Source organism: Ixodes scapularis, unplaced genomic scaffold (genome assembly GCF_016920785.2).
Source record: "Ixodes scapularis isolate PalLabHiFi unplaced genomic scaffold, ASM1692078v2 PGA_scaffold8__174_contigs__length_109621045, whole genome shotgun sequence".
Lineage (NCBI taxonomy): Eukaryota > Metazoa > Arthropoda > Arachnida > Ixodida > Ixodidae > Ixodes > Ixodes scapularis.
The window spans coordinates 100750693-100772179 of NW_024609883.1; the positions used below are offsets into that span (position 1 = coordinate 100750693).

At 45.0% G+C, this 21487-nt stretch overlaps 1 protein-coding gene across 1 annotated transcript in view; it reads right to left on the bottom strand.

The window, feature by feature from the left end:
• The window catches only part of LOC8027120 (monoglyceride lipase), a 64691-nt gene that overhangs the window by 22642 nt on the left and 20562 nt on the right, over nt 1–21487 (bottom strand). The window contains exon 2 of the mRNA XM_029984817.3: nt 84–196. Within this exon, the coding sequence (XP_029840677.2) occupies nt 84–196 (113 nt within the window). The remainder of the gene's footprint in view (nt 1–83; nt 197–21487) is intronic.

Consider the following 21487-nt stretch of genomic DNA (forward strand, 5'->3'; position numbering starts at 1 on the left):
TCACGGTTATGACCTTTCAACCCGCCGCTCAGCAACAACTATCCGGGAAGAGTGTAGCGTTTCCTGTCCGTGGGTAAACTCACCGTGGTCGTGAGCGAAGACGTGGCAGCCCAGGCCCACCAAGGCCATGGCCAGGGTCTCGTAGCAGGGAACGCCGCTGTGCTCCGCATACCCGTGGGCCAGGAATACCAGCGCCCTGAATCGGATCACATGGGACGTTATGTTGTTTTTGTTGTTGTCTTTTTACGGTCGATTAACGGAACGTATCACTATAGCAACAAACTACAAACACTGTTCAAAAGACAAATCAAATAAACCTTCTTTGCAACTTTTTTTTTTAGGTGTAACCTTTACTACAAAAAAAAAAACGCTTGGGTAAACAAAACCAAAAAAAAAGCAAATGTGTCGTTGGAAGACGAATATCGATGTTTGTCACGTTAGTGGCCCTAGGGTTTTGAGCTGCTGTTAAAAAAAGCACTAAAAGAATATACCGTATATTCCGGGCTATAGACCGTTTTATCTAGGGAGCCACATGAAGGCACCCTAGTTTTATCGTGGGTAGCGCCATTTTGAGAGCGAGAGAGAAAATGGGAAAGGGCTACCGGCGCTTTTCCTCTCGCTGGTTGTGTAGAAAGAGTGAAAGTTTCGGATGAGAGGCTTCGCCGGTGTTAGGTTTATGCATTGTCCGAACTTGGTTCGCGCTTTCTTCTCTGGTTTATGACCAAAGACCCCAAAAAGGGGTCTTTGATCTCGCTTTTTAATAGGGATGGTTACGTTCTTAATGAGGTCGTGCAAGATATCATTATTGTGTTCATTTATGTTTTTAAACACTCGCTTATAAAGCACTAAACTAAAAAAAAAATTATTTGTTAGTGTCTAGATAAAAAAGCATACATTACAAATTAAACTTTTCCCTAAAAAAAATAATTAAAAAAAAGATGTTTAGCGGAAAATTATTTACGTGGCGAGACAAAGTTTGAGTTAGGGGCAATTGAGATTATTTGGCATGTCGAACCTGAAAATAGCGGCAAGTTTTGAAATCGCTCTTAAGAACACTAAACTAAAAATATATTTAAAAAAATAGTTTTAAGCGCCGGGATTAAAGACATATGTTTCAATACAAACTTTCCCCGAGAAAATAAACATTTTGGCGTACTTCCGAAGTCGTGAGATTCGTGGTGAGTAAAAGGACCGAGCATTTTCGAAGCCTACCTCTATTTCGACACGTGGTTCCGGAATAGAAGCACGAAACAGAGACACGTCGGGATACTCAAAATGAGCCTCACTACCTATGTAAATATTAACTTTATTTTGCTTTTTCAGAGAAAATATATACATTTTTTTATTCAGCGAACTGTGAGAAATTCAGCGTCTCTATAAAACGTCCGAATGGAGTCATCTCCATTGAAAAGACAGGCAGGGAAAGTCTCTTTACTTTTCATTTCTGTTTAATTACCAATTTAACTAACGGAGTCCTCTTTGCGATTCGTTTACAGATGTAGTTGACCTGTTTCCACGACCTGGCTTTGTTTTTCAGATGATGATGATGATGATAGCAAAAACAATATCAATAATAATAATAATACCTTCACGACAAAAAACGAAAACAATGTTGAAGGAGACAAGGGAAAAAAGCTGTCTGAAACAGCTCGGCTGGGACCGAGGCATCCAAAATAAAAAAATATAACGCACCAAAATAAAGTACCATACATTTACGAGTAAACAGATTTGTTTCGAGTTTGGTTGTTTCTCTGTTTAGACATGACGCCACGGTCCCTGTGTCCCTGGAAACATGCCTTTCACTTCCTATCCTAATCAAAACCCTGAAACAAACGAACACAATAAGCTAACGGATAACATGCGCCCTCTTGTCGGTTATTTCATTTAGGTTATCGCAGGTATTGTTCTCTAACCAGCGCGCGTGAATACCTGCTCCCCTTTCACTTCCCATTGCGTTTTATCTCTGGGAGATTATGACCCTTCGGTCTACTGATAACAGATGCAGCAGAGTTGGGCTTCGTGACAATTAGTGTGCCCCGAACGCATTGTTCGATGGACAATCTGCGCACGCTATATTTTCCTATCTTCCAGGCATTTCTCCTAGAAAATGTTTTCTCTTGCCTGGATGCGTCGTTCCGTAAAAAAGGAGAGAATCACGCGTGCACATGCGAATATGGAATCGCGGACTACTCTGTTCTGCCAACTCATTAAATCGTTTGCCTGCAGCGCCATATCTTGGTCATCGCGGCCGTGCAGTCTTTGACTACTGTATTTCCCGGACTGCATAGTTCGCATACTATTCATATTGAAAGATCTCAATTTTACGTGGTACGTACTATATCAGGGGAGGCCAAGCTGCGGCTCGCGGCTTCTTCCCCTATCCCCCGCCCCCCTCCCACTTTCCCGCTTCCCTCCCGGTCACACGAGCACTTCCCCAAAAGGAGAAATGGAACGCGTTTTAAAACGAAAAAAAGGTTGTGGTTTGGTAGTGTCGTGCTACTGCTAGCTTACGTACAGTTGGACTGCTTTTTATTTGAATAGATTAAAAGTTGTTCATGTTTCGTTTATTGCACTGAACAAAAGTTACCCCCCCCCCCCCCCCCCCCCCCGCGGCTCTTGGAGGTTTTGTGGTTTTGTTTGCGGCTCTTAGGCCATGTCAGCCTAACCACCCCTGTACTATATATAGGTGCGGGCAGTGCGGAGTTGTTGTTGTTGTTGTTGCTGTTGCTGTTGCTGTTGCTGTTGCTGCTGTCGTTGTTGTCGTTGTCGTTGTTGTTTTTGTTGCTGTTGCTGTTGTTTTTGTTGTTGTTGTTGTTTTAAAGATTGTGCCATATGACGAAACGTGACGAATTTTGTGAAAGACACATGTTAATAATGACTTCTGTATGATACAGGCTTTATGCGTTAATAGGACAAGCATGTTTTTCAATGTGCGCTGATTAGGAACTTTTTTTTTTAAGTGCCGAATATGCACGAGGAGCAGAATATATGCAGCATGTCTAGATAATCTAAGGAAAATACTTTTTTCACCGAAATTTGTTTCTTCCGACATTACGTCCGGTGCGAATTATGGTATACTAAAAACACGATAGATGGCGCAATTTACCGACAGATACACAGCATCGATCCTGTCATCAATCCATACTGATCGCCCCCATTCATTAAGTTAACTTGTTAAAATTTATACAAGCTTGATGACGTTGATAAAGCCAGGTGAGCAACGGATGTGTGATAGGCCTTTCGAGGAAGAAGGGAAGGACGTCTGGACGGCACCGCCCACCGAAGATTCGCTTTCATTTCCAACACACACCGCAAGATAGCGCAGCCTTACAGGAAAGGCCAGAGCCATGTATTGGGAGAGTTTGGCGATATATTGGTTTGGATAGGCGAGCATCTCGAGGCCGACCACAGGCCTCGAAACAGCCCTAGCGGTGATCATGAGCCCTAAAGATACGACTCGACTAATTTAAGCCGATTTAGAGTCGCTAGGGTAAAAAGGTGTAACTCTTGGTGACTGAAAACTTGGTGCATGTGAAGGTTTCGTCACGTTCATATTCAACGGTAGAAGAAACGAACGTGCGGTTGAAACCAGGCTCGATTTGCTAGAAACAGCGTCTCAGCTGAGACTGGGGAAAAGAAAGCACTGCCAAAGCCGAGCGGGACTCATTCGAGACGCTCGCGCGCCCCACCCTTTGCACTGTTTTCTTTCAGACGGTCTCAGCTGAGACGCTGTTTTATACTCGGCAACAACTTCTCTTGGCAATGCAGTGGAAGTTGAGGAGAGCCCGCGCGCACAGCCTTATCCAGCGCTCTAAATGCAATAGGGAGGAACGCGTGCCTGTACCCTCCACCGCATTGCCAAGAAAAGTTGCCAGAGCAAACTGTCACGGAAACGCCGAAATTGAACGCTTCTATTTCATGCTTCGAATGTCGTTTGCAATATTGTGATGTCGCGGTCTGCTGATTGGTCGACGCTGTGTCACACTTCTAGTTTACGCTCTAACCGTGGGGCAGTATTCGGCGCTGGCAGCGGCCTTTGCTCCACCGATTGGCCAAACTCTCCCAATATCCGACTCTAAAAAAGGATAGAGTTCCTCGGTATGCTCCCCCGAAGGGGGAGCAGAGTTGCGCATTTGTTTTCCTTTAGCCGCCGCGCTGCTATTCGCCGAGATCGATCACGTGAAGAGCAAAGCATCGAGCGCCGTGCGGAAAGCCGGCGCTACGGCCACCCGCCGAGGCTGAATGCGCAACTCTGCTACCGTCGGTAGCTAGCTATATACAGGAGCCCTAGGAAAGGCTAAAGCGCTGGATATCCTGAGTTATCCAAGTACCGCCATCGTTTGATCGTGCCGCGGGCGCTACTATTAGATGCCGGCGATACGTCGCCATTTTGAAATCATTGCATATCCCATCCCCGGACCGAGCACGCTCCTAAATGGAGCGCAAGTTCGTCTGCTTCTCGCAGTGACGTCAGAACGCCGAGATCTGATCAGCTCTAATTGATGTCTACACACTACCCTTTAAATTGTAGCCAATCAGAGCTCGGCGCTCTGACGTCAGTGCAACCCTTACGCAGGAAGCAGACAAACATAGACCAACACGCGTCCCTGACGTCACGCAGCTGCGGTGGCGCTGTCGACGGCGCTGCGCATGCGCAGCAGCTTCAGTTCACTCGAATTCGGTTTCTGCGCATGCGCAGTGCCCACACCTGGTGTGGGCAAACGCGGGCTTGTTTGTAAACAGCGTGTCGGTTTTACCGCCACACACTACATTAGCGGCGACGGTCCGCCTTTTTTGGCTCAAGTGCGTCCTAGCACGCACCAGCTAGGCGGTACTGTGAAATTTAAGGCCTGTTCACACATGCAGCGGAGCGCTACAAGCATAGCACTCACCTCGCGCTAAGCGCGTGCTGACGGCAGCGTTCACGAGCTTTGTATTGCACCGCCAAAACTGTTGCTCATGGCAGACGATAAGTAGCAACCGGCACGTGAGGAGCGCTACATCAGCGCTTCGCTGCATGTGAGAACCGGCCTTTAATCTATTCAATCCAGCGCCATGAAGCGCCACGAAGCGCGCTACAGTGCCTTAGCTCGCCGCGCGAATGATTGCGCTTTTACGGTGCTCCGACCGCCGACCCTGGGTAGCTCAGTCGGCAAAGCACTCAATTCACAACCCCAATGTGACGAGCTCAAATCCTGCCGGTGGACAAAAGTCTTTTTATGTGGTGCATACCCTATGGGCGCAACGCTTTTCGGCGTCGGCTTTTCGTTACAGCCGGCTGTTATAGCCGGCAACGTTACAGAATTCCGTGAAAATCGGCTGGCAAAACACGTTTCATCTTAAAACAAAAAAGGCCAATGGTTGGTAATTTTTGGTGCATCACGGCGCAGTGTGCGCACACTTTATGTGTTGTCATCCCTCTTTCTCACTAGCCTCGGACTTTAATACCCCTGTCAGTCGGGCTAATTTAGTGCGCTTCAACCAAATGCTCTGTTAGTGTAATTTCTGTAGTGTGTCACCCGGCTTCTTCCTGAAGCCGCGTGGCTAGTCCCTCACTCGGCTTCACTAACTCACTTCACTCGATCGAGTGCGTGGAGCAATTTTTTTGACAGTAAAACATAACACAGATACATAAAAAAACGTGGCGTAACTTTTATTTTCTAAAAAGAATACCAAATTCGTGAAAGACAGAAAAGAGTGTCATTGGAAAGCAATAATGACACTCCTTTCGCGGTGCCCCCTTCAAATTTACTATCATCGCACATCAAGTGTATCAACTATGAAAACTAATTTATCACTTTTTGCTCTTTCATTACACCGAAAAATATCTCGCTTGTGCCTCTTTCTTTTATAAAATTTATCATTCCAGTAGTTCACGCAAAAACAAACTAATGTTAGATCGTGTTTTTATTTCACCGCGCGCAGATCATCAATTTAAAGTCGGAATTCCTCATTGCATTACCTCAGCCTATTATAACTCGTCCATTCCCAGAACATTTTCAGAGTGGAACCACCTTCCCGCGCAATTGGTAAACATACCGTCCTCTGACTCATTTAAAAGTGCGGTGGCAGCTTACGTATGTTCATGTTTTTCTCTGTTTGTTCGCTTTGTTCTGCGTGGTGCACGTTAAAGAAGACCCTGCAGGCTAGCCGTTGTACTGCACTGGCTAAATTTCTCATCCACAGCTGGGAGACTAATCCCCCGTTGTGGCAGACCATACGTTCTAGGCTGTATAAACGTGTACACACTCCAACTTTTTACCATCTATGTAACTTTTTTTTTCTTCTTTATCATTAATCGTTGCAACGTTTTGAGCCCCTTTACACGGTCTGTATTACAGGAAACTGTGGACTCGGCGTCGCCTCGAGGAAAAAGCGATTTTTCCGCATAGTGCGTACGCTGCGTAAAGTAGTAGAAATTTGCTTCTCAGGAAAAAAAATAAAAAAGAAAACGACGTTGTTTTTTGTGCGTTTGGAACGTGCACGTTATGATCAAATAACAAATTACTAAGCTCAACCGGGGAAAAAGCTGCCCTCACGTATGACATAAAAAGAGGAAATCCGTGACATTCGGCAAAAGGCCAGACTTTTCTTTCGTTCCCTCTCTCTTTTGGTTTTATTTTTTTAGTACGTATTTATAAGTAACGGCGAGTAAGCACACTTATTCTTTCAGCACGTACCCTCGCGAATACGGTTGCTTCAAATGTGACCATAGCCATATGACTACAAATTAGTCCACTCTTAAAATAGGCCGCTTAACAAAATGCTAAATATATAGCATGTACTAAAGATCCCTCCTTGTTGCACCCAGAAAAACAGCGTCACGTGGTGACCTCGTGACATGATGACGTCATCTTAAGCAACGCAAAAAAAAAAAAAAAAACTTTCCTTGTTTTTTTTTTTTTTTTTTTTTTTTTTTTATAGACGTTGATATACATCTTATTCCCACTGTCTTTATGATTTCCCATGCAGTGCAATTCAGGCTGAGTAACCAAGAAAAGTTTTCAATAAAGTAAGGATACACCAACTCATGTGACGTCACACCAATACGGCGGGTCTGCTGTTGGTCCCGCGCATGCGCAGACATGCTGGGAACTCGTCAAGTCGGTGACTCATGTCCCGGGACGTCACCCGTCACATCACTAACTATATCAGTGATCATTGAGTTTCTATGCGGTTGCTGTGTGCAATTTGGCGTTACAAGTGTTGCACGAAAACACAAGAGAACAGGAGGCTCCATCAAGCGGTTATAAAGTGTTTTTTTTTTTTTCCTGCGCTTCTTCCATTTGTGTAAAAAAAATAAAAATAAAAGTTGGACTCAAACATTCTAAGAATCGTAAAAAAAAACTGCGTACATTCGGCGTCTCAAACTCGAAATTGCGCCATGGAGCTATTGCATTTCACGTTATGCAGCTGGTAACACTCAAACCACGTGGTTACGTTACTCTATACTTGAGAATAAAGTACGCTGGCGAAAGTTGAGTAACAAACTCGGTACAGGCGCCGGCGAAATAAAATTCTCCGGCTCGATTACAGGAAAGGAACGTAGTACTTCGGACGACGGCATCCGCAGTTTACACCTTTTCCTGTGAAATCGAGCTCCGATGTAGCGGTTGGGCGCCGCTCCTTTTGTCGCGTGTGATAACCGATAAAGAGAGAGGCGTTGGTTGGGTGTCGATGGAGCCAGCTCCACGAAAAGCTCATTTTCGTTTTCTTGTTGTTTTTTTTTCTTTTTTGGTGAGTTAAATTTAATTTTCATCATTCACTTCGTTGTTAGGTGTTTTCTTTTTCTCCTGCGGTTCATGCACACATTTACGTGTCGCTGACGTCTATCTTTTCTTAAGTAATTAAAGGGGTGATTCAACAATTCGTTTGTACTTTCAGTAAATACCGTTTAGAATTATTCGGTGAGATTCGTAACCAAAAAAAAAAAAAAACTTTCCTTGTTTTTTTTTTTGTTTTTTTTTTTTTTATAGACGTTGATATACATCTTATTCCCACTGTCTTTATGATTTCCCATGCAGTGCAATTCAGGCTGAGTAACCAAGAAAAGTTTTCAATAAAGTAAGGATACACCAACTCATGTGACGTCACACCAATACGGCGGGTCTGCTGTTGGTCCCGCGCATGCGCAGACATGCTGGGAACTCGTCAAGTCGGTGACTCATGTCCCGGGACGTCACCCGTCACATCACTAACTATATCAGTGATCATTGAGTTTCTATGCGGTTGCTGTGTGCAATTTGGCGTTACAAGTGTTGCACGAAAACACAAGAGAACAGGAGGCTCCATCAAGCGGTTATAAAGTGTTTTTTTTTTTTTTTCCTGCGCTTCTTCCATTTGTGTAAAAAAAATAAAAATAAAAGTTGGACTCAAACATTCTAAGAATCGTAAAAAAAAACTGCGTACATTCGGCGTCTCAAACTCGAAATTGCGCCACGGAGCTATTGCATTTCACGTTATGCAGCTGGTAACACTCAAACCACGTGGTTACGTTACTCTATACTTGAGAATAAAGTACGCTGGCGAAAGTTGAGTAACAAACTCGGTACAGGCGCCGGCGAAATAAAATTCTCCGGCTCGATTACAGGAAAGGAACGTAGTACTTCGGACGACGGCATCCGCAGTTTACACCTTTTCCCGTGAAATCGAGCTCCGATGTAGCGGTTGGGCGCCGCTCCTTTTGTCGCGTGTGATAACCGATAAAGAGAGAGGCGTTGGTTGGGTGTCGATGGAGCCAGCTCCACGAAAAGCTCATTTTCGTTTTCTTGTTGTTGTTTTTTTTTCTTTTTTGGTGAGTTAAATTTAATTTTCATCATTCACTTCGTTGTTAGGTGTTTTCTTTTTCTCCTGCGGTTCATGCACACATTTACGTGTCGCTGACGTCTATCTTTTCTTAAGTAATTAAAGGGGTGATTCAACAATTCGTTTGTACTTTCAGTAAATACCGTTTAGAATTATTCGGTGAGATTCGTAACCAAAAAAAAAAAAAAACTTTCCTTGTTTTTTTTTTTGTTTTTTTTTTTTTTATAGACGTTGATATACATCTTATTCCCACTGTCTTTATGATTTCCCATGCAGTGCAATTCAGGCTGAGTAACCAAGAAAAGTTTTCAATAAAGTAAGGATACACCAACTCATGTGACGTCACACCAATACGGCGGGTCTGCTGTTGGTCCCGCGCATGCGCAGACATGCTGGGAACTCGTCAAGTCGGTGACTCATGTCCCGGGACGTCACCCGTCACATCACTAACTATATCAGTGATCATTGAGTTTCTATGCGGTTGCTGTGTGCAATTTGGCGTTACAAGTGTTGCACGAAAACACAAGAGAACAGGAGGCTCCATCAAGCGGTTATAAAGTGTTTTTTTTTTTTTTTCCTGCGCTTCTTCCATTTGTGTAAAAAAAATAAAAATAAAAGTTGGACTCAAACATTCTAAGAATCGTAAAAAAAAACTGCGTACATTCGGCGTCTCAAACTCGAAATTGCGCCACGGAGCTATTGCATTTCACGTTATGCAGCTGGTAACACTCAAACCACGTGGTTACGTTACTCTATACTTGAGAATAAAGTACGCTGGCGAAAGTTGAGTAACAAACTCGGTACAGGCGCCGGCGAAATAAAATTCTCCGGCTCGATTACAGGAAAGGAACGTAGTACTTCGGACGACGGCATCCGCAGTTTACACCTTTTCCCGTGAAATCGAGCTCCGATGTAGCGGTTGGGCGCCGCTCCTTTTGTCGCGTGTGATAACCGATAAAGAGAGAGGCGTTGGTTGGGTGTCGATGGAGCCAGCTCCACGAAAAGCTCATTTTCGTTTTCTTGTTGTTGTTTTTTTTTCTTTTTTGGTGAGTTAAATTTAATTTTCATCATTCACTTCGTTGTTAGGTGTTTTCTTTTTCTCCTGCGGTTCATGCACACATTTACGTGTCGCTGACGTCTATCTTTTCTTAAGTAATTAAAGGGGTGATTCAACAATTCGTTTGTACTTTCAGTAAATACCGTTTAGAATTATTCGGTGAGATTCGTAACCAAAAAAAAAAAAAAACACGCGTGCGTCTTTTTCTCCGGCAGTCGCAGGGGAAAAAAAATAATTAGACTAAAAGGAGCAGCCTTTCGCCCTTTCAACTCACAACCAGAAAAAGCGGTCACGTGATCTGGAGCAAGGGTCGGATCCAGAACTCCGTTTGGGAGGGGTAGGGGGGGGGGGGGGGCGGAAAATCTGTAAGGGTACCATTCTCTCATTCTTTCGTGTGCACCGGGGGGTCCACGCGTGTCAAATTGCCCTCCGAGAAGGGGGAAGCGGGGGGGGGCGGGGAAACGGCCGCCCCCGCCGCCCCCCCCCCCCCCCCTGGATCCGCCCTTGTCTTGAGCCGATTATAATCCGCCAATGGTCGCCATAACCATACAGTTGGCAAAGCACAGGACACGCGCTTAGTTCCACGCCATTATTGAGGTTTGGCTATTCCCCCTATCGCAGCGATTGGGCGCGGGTCACTTATCCGAACGCGTGTCGAGGCGTCGATTGTCAAGAGCCCAAATGGAATGATCACGCGGTGCTCTTATCCACTGTATGAGCCGTCCATTCGTCATCAAGTTCTCCACAAAAAAAAAAATTTACAACAAAAAAAGTTCCTTTTTTTTTAATGTCACGCGCTGACAAAGAAGCTTTTTGGTCAATGCCGATGCATGCGAGTACATTGGGGTCCCTCTAGTGCCCGTAAGCTTGTATAAGTTGAGAAACATTCTTACCCAATACGACGGATTTAGCTATAGGCTCCATGCACTGACGTCACATCGCACACTTTTGAACACCAACTAAGAGGAGGAGAGGGAAGCTGCTTTTGTAAGAATTTTGAGTGACAGGTTAATCTTCTATAATCTTCTGTGGGGAGAATAGCGACGCCTGTGCGAATCCGGGAGGCACAAAGGAGGCTCCTGATAAGAGCGGAGCTCCTTCTTCCCCTTTTCTCTGGAGGGCATCGGAAATGACGTCATGTGCAAGGAGCTTATAGACCTTTTCTCCAAGTGCGCCGCCATCTTGAATTGACGTCACTTCCAGTATAGGCGAAAACATTGTTTTGCCTTTGCTACGCCAAGAGAAGGGATTTAGGCTGTAAGCGTAACCGTGACACTTTCTCGTTTTGCCTCCTCTTTATTTTTTTACTATTTGCAAGTTGAAACGTTGGATTATTTTTTCGTCGCCCATACCGGATACGCCTATTAGGTGGCTGTGGAGGAGAGTACACAGAAAAGCAACCTAAGAACGAAGGGCGAGGGTAAGACGGGCCGGGGAGGAGGAAGCAGACGGAACGCTGGAGAAGAGAGCGGGAAACTTCCTTCTCTCTTCAGCGTTCCGTCTGCTTCCTCCTCCCCGGCCCGTCTTACCCTCGCCCTTCGTTCTTAGGATGCAACGGAGTATTAGCCCCGAGAAGTTCGCGTGGCGCCCCCTTACGGCGAACCGGGGTGACGTCACGGCGAGGAGAGAATTTTTCCCCGACTCGGCCCGCTCGCCCTGTGGAGGCTGTGACGACGGTAGCTGACGGCGCTCTCGTTTCTATTTAATTTTTTTGGCGTGTTTTTCGTTGAAGTGAAAATTTTTTTTTATGTGCCTTTATTGAGGTATGGTCTGTAGCTACAGGCGAAACTTCAACCAACATTTTAAGCATGGTTGACAGGGCAGGCAACGCATGAATCGCAGCTGGTATATGAAAATAAAGAAATATGGCCACGATTGCAGGAGCATCACTATAGATTTACATCTCGCACAATAAATGATGCTGATGGTCTGAATGAATTGGCAGGTTATGTATATTATTTTTTTTTTGTATCTCTGTTTTTAAACAAGATCGCCGAAGCAGAAAAGCTGCATGCTGTTCGAGCAACATGTTAAATACAGCCTGGGCCATGAAGAGAGAATTACAAGTAAGACAGCCCAAGTGCAGGGGCAAAGTAAAAAAAAAAACAAAAAAAAACAAGGAACATTTATTATATACATTGCTCGCATTTGACCTTTGCTGGATTCGGATAGTATTTCAATAGACTACACGGGTGGTATCTGTGGACTTGTTTATATCAACCCCCAAGTAATGCACAACAAACGTTAGCGAAGGTGTCTAGCTCGTTATTAGCCCCTTAAGCCCTAAAATTGAAATTTTACTTAAATCGAATTGTCTTGAAGCTAAAATACCTGAAGCTTTTCTCCCGCAGACTGTCGCCCTTCACAGGTTCCACATTTTCTGCTGATAGTGCTGCATCTACCACTGGGCAGACGTTCGAATGCTTGCTTTTACTCCTGTTTTTCTCTGATGTCAGAGAGTCCAGCTCTAGGGAGTTTGGAGGCTGAAGAATCTTTTGGAGACCTTCTGCAGTGTCCCTTTTAATTGAAAATGACAATTCAGACTAAACGGTGTATTTTCGGAATACCCAAGGCTGGAATAAAGAATGACAGGAAAAAGTATAAACATTCCATATTACGGCACTATTGCCGTGCATAGTTTGGCCGATACATCTACAGACAACTGGGGGCAATTCGGCCGTTTTTGCTGCAACCATACAAGCTAATTTCCAGTAATTGGGCAGCTTCTAAGAAATATGCCTGCATGCGTGTGTAAACTATATAATTAATTCACGAAGAAGCTACATTTATCTGAAACAACCCTGTTCCACGAGCACTTTCAAGATCATCAGACGCATGGCCTTTAAAACATGTGCGAACCAGCGCATGCAGAGTGGCAGCGCAGATTCAAAGTCGCGAGCTAATTTTCCGACCACCCCAAAGGCCCATGATATAAATGCCACTTCAAATGCCTTGAAAGCGGGATGTGATATCGTCTTAAATCGTGAACGTGCAAGGAACAGAATTCCAGCTTTTGAAACACTCGCGCCACCGCTTCACCGACCCCTCGCAAGATTGCCTTGTGTCGTGTGGACGGACGGGGAGGTTCATCGGCGGAATTGCCTCCACCGATAGCTTTCGGGATTTTTAACCCAATTTTAAAGTTAAAAGGGACAAGCAGGCTTATAAAATGTACGGAAGCACGTTAATATCGGCCTAACTAAACGTCATGTACACCGAGTAAACGAAGTCCAGCTCCTCCAAGAGCTTGCGGCACACAACGCCAAACCAGGAAACCGGTGCTGGGAAGCGAGCCGATGCGAGATCGCGGAGCGGAGTACTTCCCCTGACGTCACGGTACACCTCACCCAATCCGGGCGCGGCGACCGCAGCGACGCTTGTGTTCGCTCTCGGGGCTAATAGAGTCGAATAAAACTGACTCCCCCTCCCCCGTGACACCGCCGCGGCACGCAAGAACGGTCCAAGTATACAGCACGATGCAAGAACGAATTGAAACCCCCTCGTCAGATATCATCTTCATCCACAAAAGAATCACGCGAAAACATCACGTTAGCCTTGGCGGCGACACGAAGCGTCGCTATCACAAAGGAAATGGAAGTTCCTTCCCGCTTAATATCCGCGCACATGCCCCGCCGAAGCCGGCAAGAAACGCCAGCAAGTAAACAAACGCAAGCGTATCCTCTTGCTTCGCGTTTATATTTTGTTTTTAACGCGTTAGCATTAGAACGCTAGTTTCAATGAGAACCTGGCGGTGTCTTTTGTTTGTCAGCGCCAAGAAGAGAGGGAGAAGGAGGGGGAGAGGGCGACCCGTGCGACCCTCCCATTGGTCCGAAGCGCTGACGTAAGCACGCGTCAACCTCTCCCTCTCTCACCACGGCGCTGACAAACTGACAGACACCGCCGCGGTTTCGTCCAGACGAGCCGTTTCGTTTTCGTCAAAGTCACGCGCACAGCTGGCGCGGAGCCAGAGAGGAGGAGGCGTCGCGCAACACCTCCTAGATAACAAAGCCGTAGTGTTGAAGGCCAACGCTGGACACAGATTGGAAACGAGTGCTGCGTCAGTTCTCGGCTTCGAATCAAGTTGGAGCCGAACGTTGACGCAATCGTCGTGTCCAATCTATGCCCAGCGTTCGCCTTCGCTGATGACGCCATCTCATTCAGCACTATGGCTTTGTTATCTAGGAGCTGTTGCGCCGCGGCGCGGGGAAATGCGGGCGTGCTCAGTTCCCTCTCTGCCGTCGCCGGTTGTTCTTCACTCTGGGTTTCCGTAGTGGCGGTGCGTGGGCTGTGATGTGTGTGTGTAGTTAAAACGATGGATGCGGTTCCCTCCACGAATGGTATGGATGCGCTTCCTTCCACGAGTGATATGGATGACCGCATTCAAGGGCGTCAACGTACTCTGACAGGCAAAGTATAGAAAAAGGGGCGGAAAAAAATTACAGGAAGATCCATTGGTGGATTCTTAGTGAATCCGTTAGCATGACCCTCGTGAAATGCCACACACGTCCCCTGTTTAGGAAACGCAAACACTGACCACGCAACGAGGCCAAAAACGGGCATCAAGAAATTGAGGAAGCAAAAGAGAAAAGTGGAGGGGTCAGCGTTAGCGTTCCCCAAAAGGGGACGTGTGTGGCGATTCTAGGGGTCATGCTACCACACTTTTGTTAATTTTTTTTGCTCTATTGTTTTCCCTATACCTTCATCTGCGCTATTCGAGTTTGCGTTGCAAAGAAGCGCTCGGCTTACTCACCGTTTACTGGAAAACTGTGAACAGGCTCGTCCACGGTTCCCTCGAAAACTGACATTCACTGACGTATGTGTGTATATATGCGGAGAGCAAATGCCGCAAAATGCGTCCTTGGTGCACCGGAACGCATGGAGCGTGCGCGACAATCAAAGGGCAACATAGAGAACGCCCAGGGAACCTGCAATGGCGAAGCATACGCAAGCAAGCGCCGCCATTGGTCGAGGTCGGCGGGAAATTTCAAAAGCACGTGGCCGTATTTGGCAAAAAAATGAAACGCACGAGGAGACCGCCTGTAATTCATATCGCAATTGATTTCTCTCATCGCGGAATAAAATACACCTGCGGTTCGTACATAAGGTTCTCCTGTCAGCGCATATTAGTAAATAACTATCGTGGAACAACATTTCTTCATGAAGGTATAATTTCTCGCATTAATTCCCTGTTCATCTATAGTAAAGTTGACATTTGGGCTAGTTGGTAGTCTAACATATCGGGGGATCGGTGGCCAAGTGGTCTAGCGCACACCAGCTCGAAGCACGTGTAGCGAAAGCTCGCGCTGCAGAGCCCAGGGATCCTGGGTTCCATCCTCACCCCTGCCCGTTTCGATCTAGATGAGCATCGTACCGGCGTGCGGTCGTGTACCACTACTGCGTGGTGCACATTAAAGACCTCAGGCTAGCGGTTGTACAGCACTGGCTACATTGCTCATCTACACCTGGGAGATTCGTCGCCCGTTGAGGCAGACCATGTTCTAGGCTGTATAAACATACACACAACCCAATTTTTTTTTTTTTTAATCTAACACTCCCAAGCTTTTTTTTTTTTTTTTTTTTGAATGACCAGACGTTGTTTTAGGACCAAGAGTTTAGTAAATAAAATAAAAAGAAATTCTGCCCAAATGTATGGTCCATCGATTCCATCGCGAGATATTCATCGTTCCTTCATTCGCTTTCGTTCGAATGCAAAATCGAAGTTCGCAGGCAAATTGGACCGCGGACCCAAAGTATTACTTTTTTTCGACGAAATTTGCGATTGGAAAATGGCGTGACGGGGGAATTGTCGATCGTCGCTTCCGTCGCTTAACCGATTGCATGCCGACGACCGTATGAATGTCTTCGTTGCCACGTGCCAGGGGCGGTTCTACGGGTCATGCCGTTCAGGCTTGGGAAGAGAGAGCGGGAGGGGGGTGGATGTGACGTCACGATATCGGTGATACGTTTCCAAGATCTATCATGTTGATCTTATTCCGCCCCTGCCGTGTGCGTACCGAAAAGGAGTCATTCGCTCCTGTATTGGTCAAAATCTTTTTGCACTCTCTACCGTCGAATCGATTGCCGCTCACCCTTGCCAACGTGACTCGCTCGATGACGGCCATCTTGAAATCACGATACGATGGTTACGTTATAGGTCTATTCAAGAGATTTCTCCCTATATAGCCAAGGATGGCTTAAAAAACGCTCGCCATGACTCAGCACGTGTTCATGTTCCTTGCGCTTTTATTCGTTGTGTTGCGTTCTTATCGGCTACTGTAGCGATCCCATGGGTCGGAGGGTGGCAATGAGATGCATGGTACATACCACGCCCCAAGTTTATATTTATTTTTCGTTTTTTTTTTTTATGTTATGGACTTTTTAAGGGCACAGGGTGAGTCCTATACTCCCCATGCATTTGAGGCCATGTTGAGGAACATTTTTCTCGGTGACTATTAGGAGTATTCTTGTCATGTAAATATCATTTTGTTCGAAATATTGTGTTTTATCCACTAAACTAGAACTATTTGAACCAATCTAAAATAAGTTTTTTTTTATATTTTTTTATTCTAGTGCTGAAATTTTAGTTGTTTTCATCTATTAAAAACTTCGTAACTCAAAAACTGCTGGGTGCACATTTTTAATTTTAGTTCAGTATTTTTGAACACCCATGTATGTGGTAGGAATAAAAAATCAACCCTCTATAATGTCAGGTTAAGGAAAAAATGGTACCTATGTACTAAAAAACACTGTTTTTAGATAATTGAGTTTAAAGTAAAAAAACTGGTGAATAACGAATTTCTATTGGCACCAACAGCCTCAGAGTCATTTTTTTCAATAGCCGCCAGCTTGAAAGGCATTGCTAAAGTCATGTCTTCACCTTTAGGCTTATTGCCTTGCTTGCCGGGCCTCTTTTGTGACCTGCCATGTCGCTTGGTCCGTAAAGTATATTAGAGTGACGTCAACTTCCCTCAGACACTTGATGGCTTTCCAAACAGGGTTCCATCCACAAAACTTCAAAACATTGGCTTGTGCAATGCTGCCACCATAGAATAAAGGAACAGCATTCAATGGCGCCATTTTGTCGTTACGAAAACACAAACGCTTGAATGTACACACGGTACACACCTGGGAGAAACGTGCACAGCGTCTCGTGATTGTCTTGGTTGAAAAAAAGCTATGCAATAGTTGCGAAATAATTTTTTGACATTATCTGTTACTGGACAAGCTTTTAGGTCTTGTGTTGATTTGGTTTTGTTGGAGAATTCATCGATAAACAGGGAGTGTATCCCAAAAGGAGGCGTGGTCAGCTGCTACTTGCTTTCGGAAGAAGTGATTTTCAGCCCGAAATATAGCTTTCTAAAAACACTGGGACAATGGAAAATGTGCAGAAGAACTAAACTTTTCAAATTGCGAAAAAAACTAAAATCGAATTTTGTTTTCAATTTTACCTTACCCTGTGCCCTTAAGTTTATTTAACTTGTTTTACTATATATAATAGTTATTATTATGTACGCTAGAGGTTCAACTGGCGCTAGTGTCTATGTGACTTCCTCTAGGCAAGTTGAAGTTGACAGCAATCAGTCTACGCGTACTTTTGCGATGCTCCTGTGCGTTCCTATGGCAAAACGCACCTACAGTTTGCCTCTTTGCGGGAAAATAACATGCAACACTTTTGTAATATGGGTCGTACCGAATGGTATGTAACTTTATAAACATTGTAAAAGGCTAATTGCTTTCGTTTGGAAAGTTTTATTCAACCGCGAACGATGTGTAACTTCGCTATATTTCAGGCCCAGACCTCAGCAGGTGTGTAAAAACAAGCGATGATTCTAAGCAAAACAACAGTCGTAAGGAATATAGGGTTTCTTCAAGGTTCGCCAGCATTCCGGTGACGCTTATATATTGCTAAGATGCCAGTCTTGTCACTATATGAAAATGACCCCGTCTCGCATCTTTCGAGCGGTTAAAAACATTCAAAACGTAAAGAATGAAGTACGTGGGCTATGAAATGTTTCCCCTTTTATTATTTTCTACGCCGGGCAGCTTTTATGAGGCACTTGCTCTGAAATACTTCGAGCGTGCGTGTGATGTTTTGAACGTATAAACAAACGTATTCGCAAAGAGGAGAAAGAATAAAGCAGTACTTATTGAAAATCCGACTCTATTACGTGGACTTCAGTTTTTTTCTGATCGTACATGCACGGGGAGTTCCTGACTAAGTGCTACTGCGTAGTTCTTGCAGAATCTCTTAGTTTTCCAGACGTCTTTCGACCGTTTGGCACGCATATACCCCGTGCTGAAAAGCGCCGACGTCGCGTTTGCGCTAACGGTGTCCGACAGCGCACATAATTACGCATACGAAGCCGTTTAAACCCGCTTTTATTAGGTTTCTACCTAGCATACGTACGAATGAATCGGGATATCGGCTCATATAATCGAGCGCAAGGAGAAAACGCATTCACATCTCCCATAGAAATGCATTACCGGAAACCAGTTTTCGACTGGCTACTGTCTGCTTGAATTCGCCTCACACAGAACACTAGCGTCGTTTGAACCTATAGCGTACATTACATTACAACTCTATAGTTTATATATTACTTTCACGTCGCCTAACGCCCTCAGAGTGTCGCTACTTCGCGACGGTTGTTCTTGACGCTCGTTCGTGACGATTTTCTTCTAAAAGAAAACTACCCATAATTTTTTTTAACAAAACATGGCGCCTTCGCGGTGCACTGTGTGCAGCCGCTTCCCGATTGCCTCCGGTCAATCGTGGCGACGCGTCCGCGGTCGAACTTTTATTAAAGTCAAACGGGGACTATACGTAAACCAACTCGCGGACCCGACCCTGGGGTCACGCCACCGCGCTGGGCACACGGTTCTCTTTCGCGGCACGTCGTGCGCAGACGCCAGGCTTGACTAAGAGACGCAGACCCTTAGTCAAGCATTTTATAGGTTTTTTGTCTGCACCCCCAGCATCTGTGCGATGTTGAACAAAGCCTTTGATTGATTGATTGATTGATTGATTGATTGATTGATTGATTGATTGATTGATTGATTGATTGATTGATTGATTGATTGATTGATTGATTGATTGATTGATTGATTGATTGATTGATTGATTGATTGATTGATTGATTGATTGATTGATTGATTGATTGATTGATTGATTGATTGATTGATTGATTGATTGATTGATTGATTGATTGATTGATTGATTGATTGATTGATTGATTGATTGATTGATTGATTGATTGATTGTGTACACGAATCGGGTTTCTGAGCGCGCCTGGCGTTTGTTTGCTCACACCCTGAGCGGGGTGCAAACACTCGCTTGTCTGTATAAAAACGGCGTGAAGGTTTGCTAGCGGACAAAAACCGCTTTTGTCCCGCTTGCGGGCAGAACTCATACGTTACTCGTCACAAAAGCGATCAGAACTACTCGCAGTCGACGACGTGGCGGAGTAATTTTGTGATTATTTAAATGCACATGTTAAAAAAAATGAACGTAAGAGCAATATGATGACTTCTGGACGTACCAAACTTACTCGTTACTATTTCTCTCTTCCCTTTTTTCTAATGGCACCCGTTTGTTTATACGTTTCGTACCGAGAAACCCTCGAATCAAGTCTCCGACGTGGAGGATACGGTTTACCACTGGACGACAGCGTGAAAGATTCGTTTTCTAAACCGCGGCAGAAAAAATCCGTCCTTCTGGGAATCTCGAGTAATAAAAAAAATAACGGTTTTCTAAACCGCGGCGAAAAAAAAAATAAATCCGTCCTTCTGAGAATCTCAAGTAATCAAACAAGAAACGGGTTTTTTTTTTTGTTTTTTTTTTTTTTTTTGAGTAACGGCCAATTACTTTACTGCTCGAGTAATCGAGTAATCTAGGTTAATACTTTTTTTCACCGAGAGTAATTGTGATTTCAGTCCATAATTTTCGAGTAACGTGTATTCATACTGCTTGTGTGACATCATGCGAGCGACGAGATAAAAGTAGGACGGGCACCACCTTCGTCGTTGTTATTGTTATTGCAGTTAAAGTCCGACTCTGTCACGTGACCCATTGTTTCGCGGCTCCGAAGGTCGCCTCCTCTCTCCCTCCCTTCCTCCTCTCTTCCATTGTCTACGGTGTCGGTGGCGTCGATGGCAGCAACCCAGTGTGGGAGCCTAAGATTTTAGAGAGGAAGCAACTCGAAGCGGAAGGGGGGCCAGTTTGGTCGCGAGGGGGCATGCGTTAGCATCTGCGTCCAGAGCCGTTTATACTGAGAGAGTTTGGCCAATGGGCGGAGCTTGCTACCCGCTAGAACCAGCGGATTTCGCAATAACACAAAATGGCGTTACTTCTTTCTCTTCTTTATTTCTGAGAAATTGCATAGAGTTCCTAGGAGTCAGAGCCACAAAATGGCGGACGGAAGTAGTTATCCCCCGGTTGTCAGGCTACGCTGCTGTGGTTGCCAGACTGTCAAAATCTCCTTAAGAAAGCCAAACTCTCTCAGTATAAACGGCTCTGTCTGCGTCCTGCAGCCCGAGAAGTAGCGAAATAAAACTACTCGTTAAATCGTTAAAAAAAAAAAAGGAAAGTTAACGCGTTATTGAGATTTGTTACTATCCTCCAAAAGTAACGACTCCTACCGTTACCCTTTATTTAAAAAAAAAAAATAAAACGAACGTTACTTTTGAGTTACGTTATATTTCAATGTTATTTGGCAGTGAAAGCAGCAGCTACGAACTTCAACAATAGTCAAACTTTAACAGTGATTTCATAGTATTGAGGATATTGTTTCATCAACTTGTAAAACCTGTTTGTTTGTTTTTTTGTTTTTTTTTTAAATTCTGATTAGAGAAATGAGTTTGCGGAAAACATAGTACATCCCCTCTTCGATGCAGTTTACACTACGCTAATTAATTTCTTTCTAGGCTAAGAAAAAAATCTATAACAATCTAAAGTAACGCGTATCGTAATTCCATAAGCAACGCCGTAAGATAGCAACGAAAATACTTTATTCGTTTGTCATTTATAAACGCACCGAGTACGTTATTGAGTTAAAAAAAAAGAGACGCGTTACCGGTAACGTCGTTCCCTGTAACGCGTTCCTTCCAACACTGCGTGTTGCGTTGTCGCGGTTCCCTAAAAAGCTCTAGTAGGGTATTTTAGGGCACCGTTTTTGCGCATCCCATACGATACGATCGGACCTCCGGTAGGAACTGCGCATGCGCGCATCTCATGCGCTAGTTTATGCGCAATTCGTGCCGGAAGGCTCATCGTACCATATCGCACACGCAAAAGCGGTTTCCTAAATTATCTGATGCGCGTTTCTTCCTCGTATGATGGTCCTGTCGCATTTTCTATCATACAATGACCAGATTCAAATCGGGTCTCGAGACAAACAAACCGCGTGAAACCCCGACCGAGCGTTCGAAAGACACTCTGAAATCTAGGCGCACGTATACACGACGAAACGAACAACGCGGCGTCTTGTTTGTGCCGAGACCGAGCCTTTTTTCCTGCCCCGTGCCCACCACAGGCCGACGGCATTGTGCGAAAGCTAATTGCTAGTCGCCGACTCGCCGCTATCTCGGCCGGGCACAGGACAGAACGACCGCCAACTGAATGGTCCACCT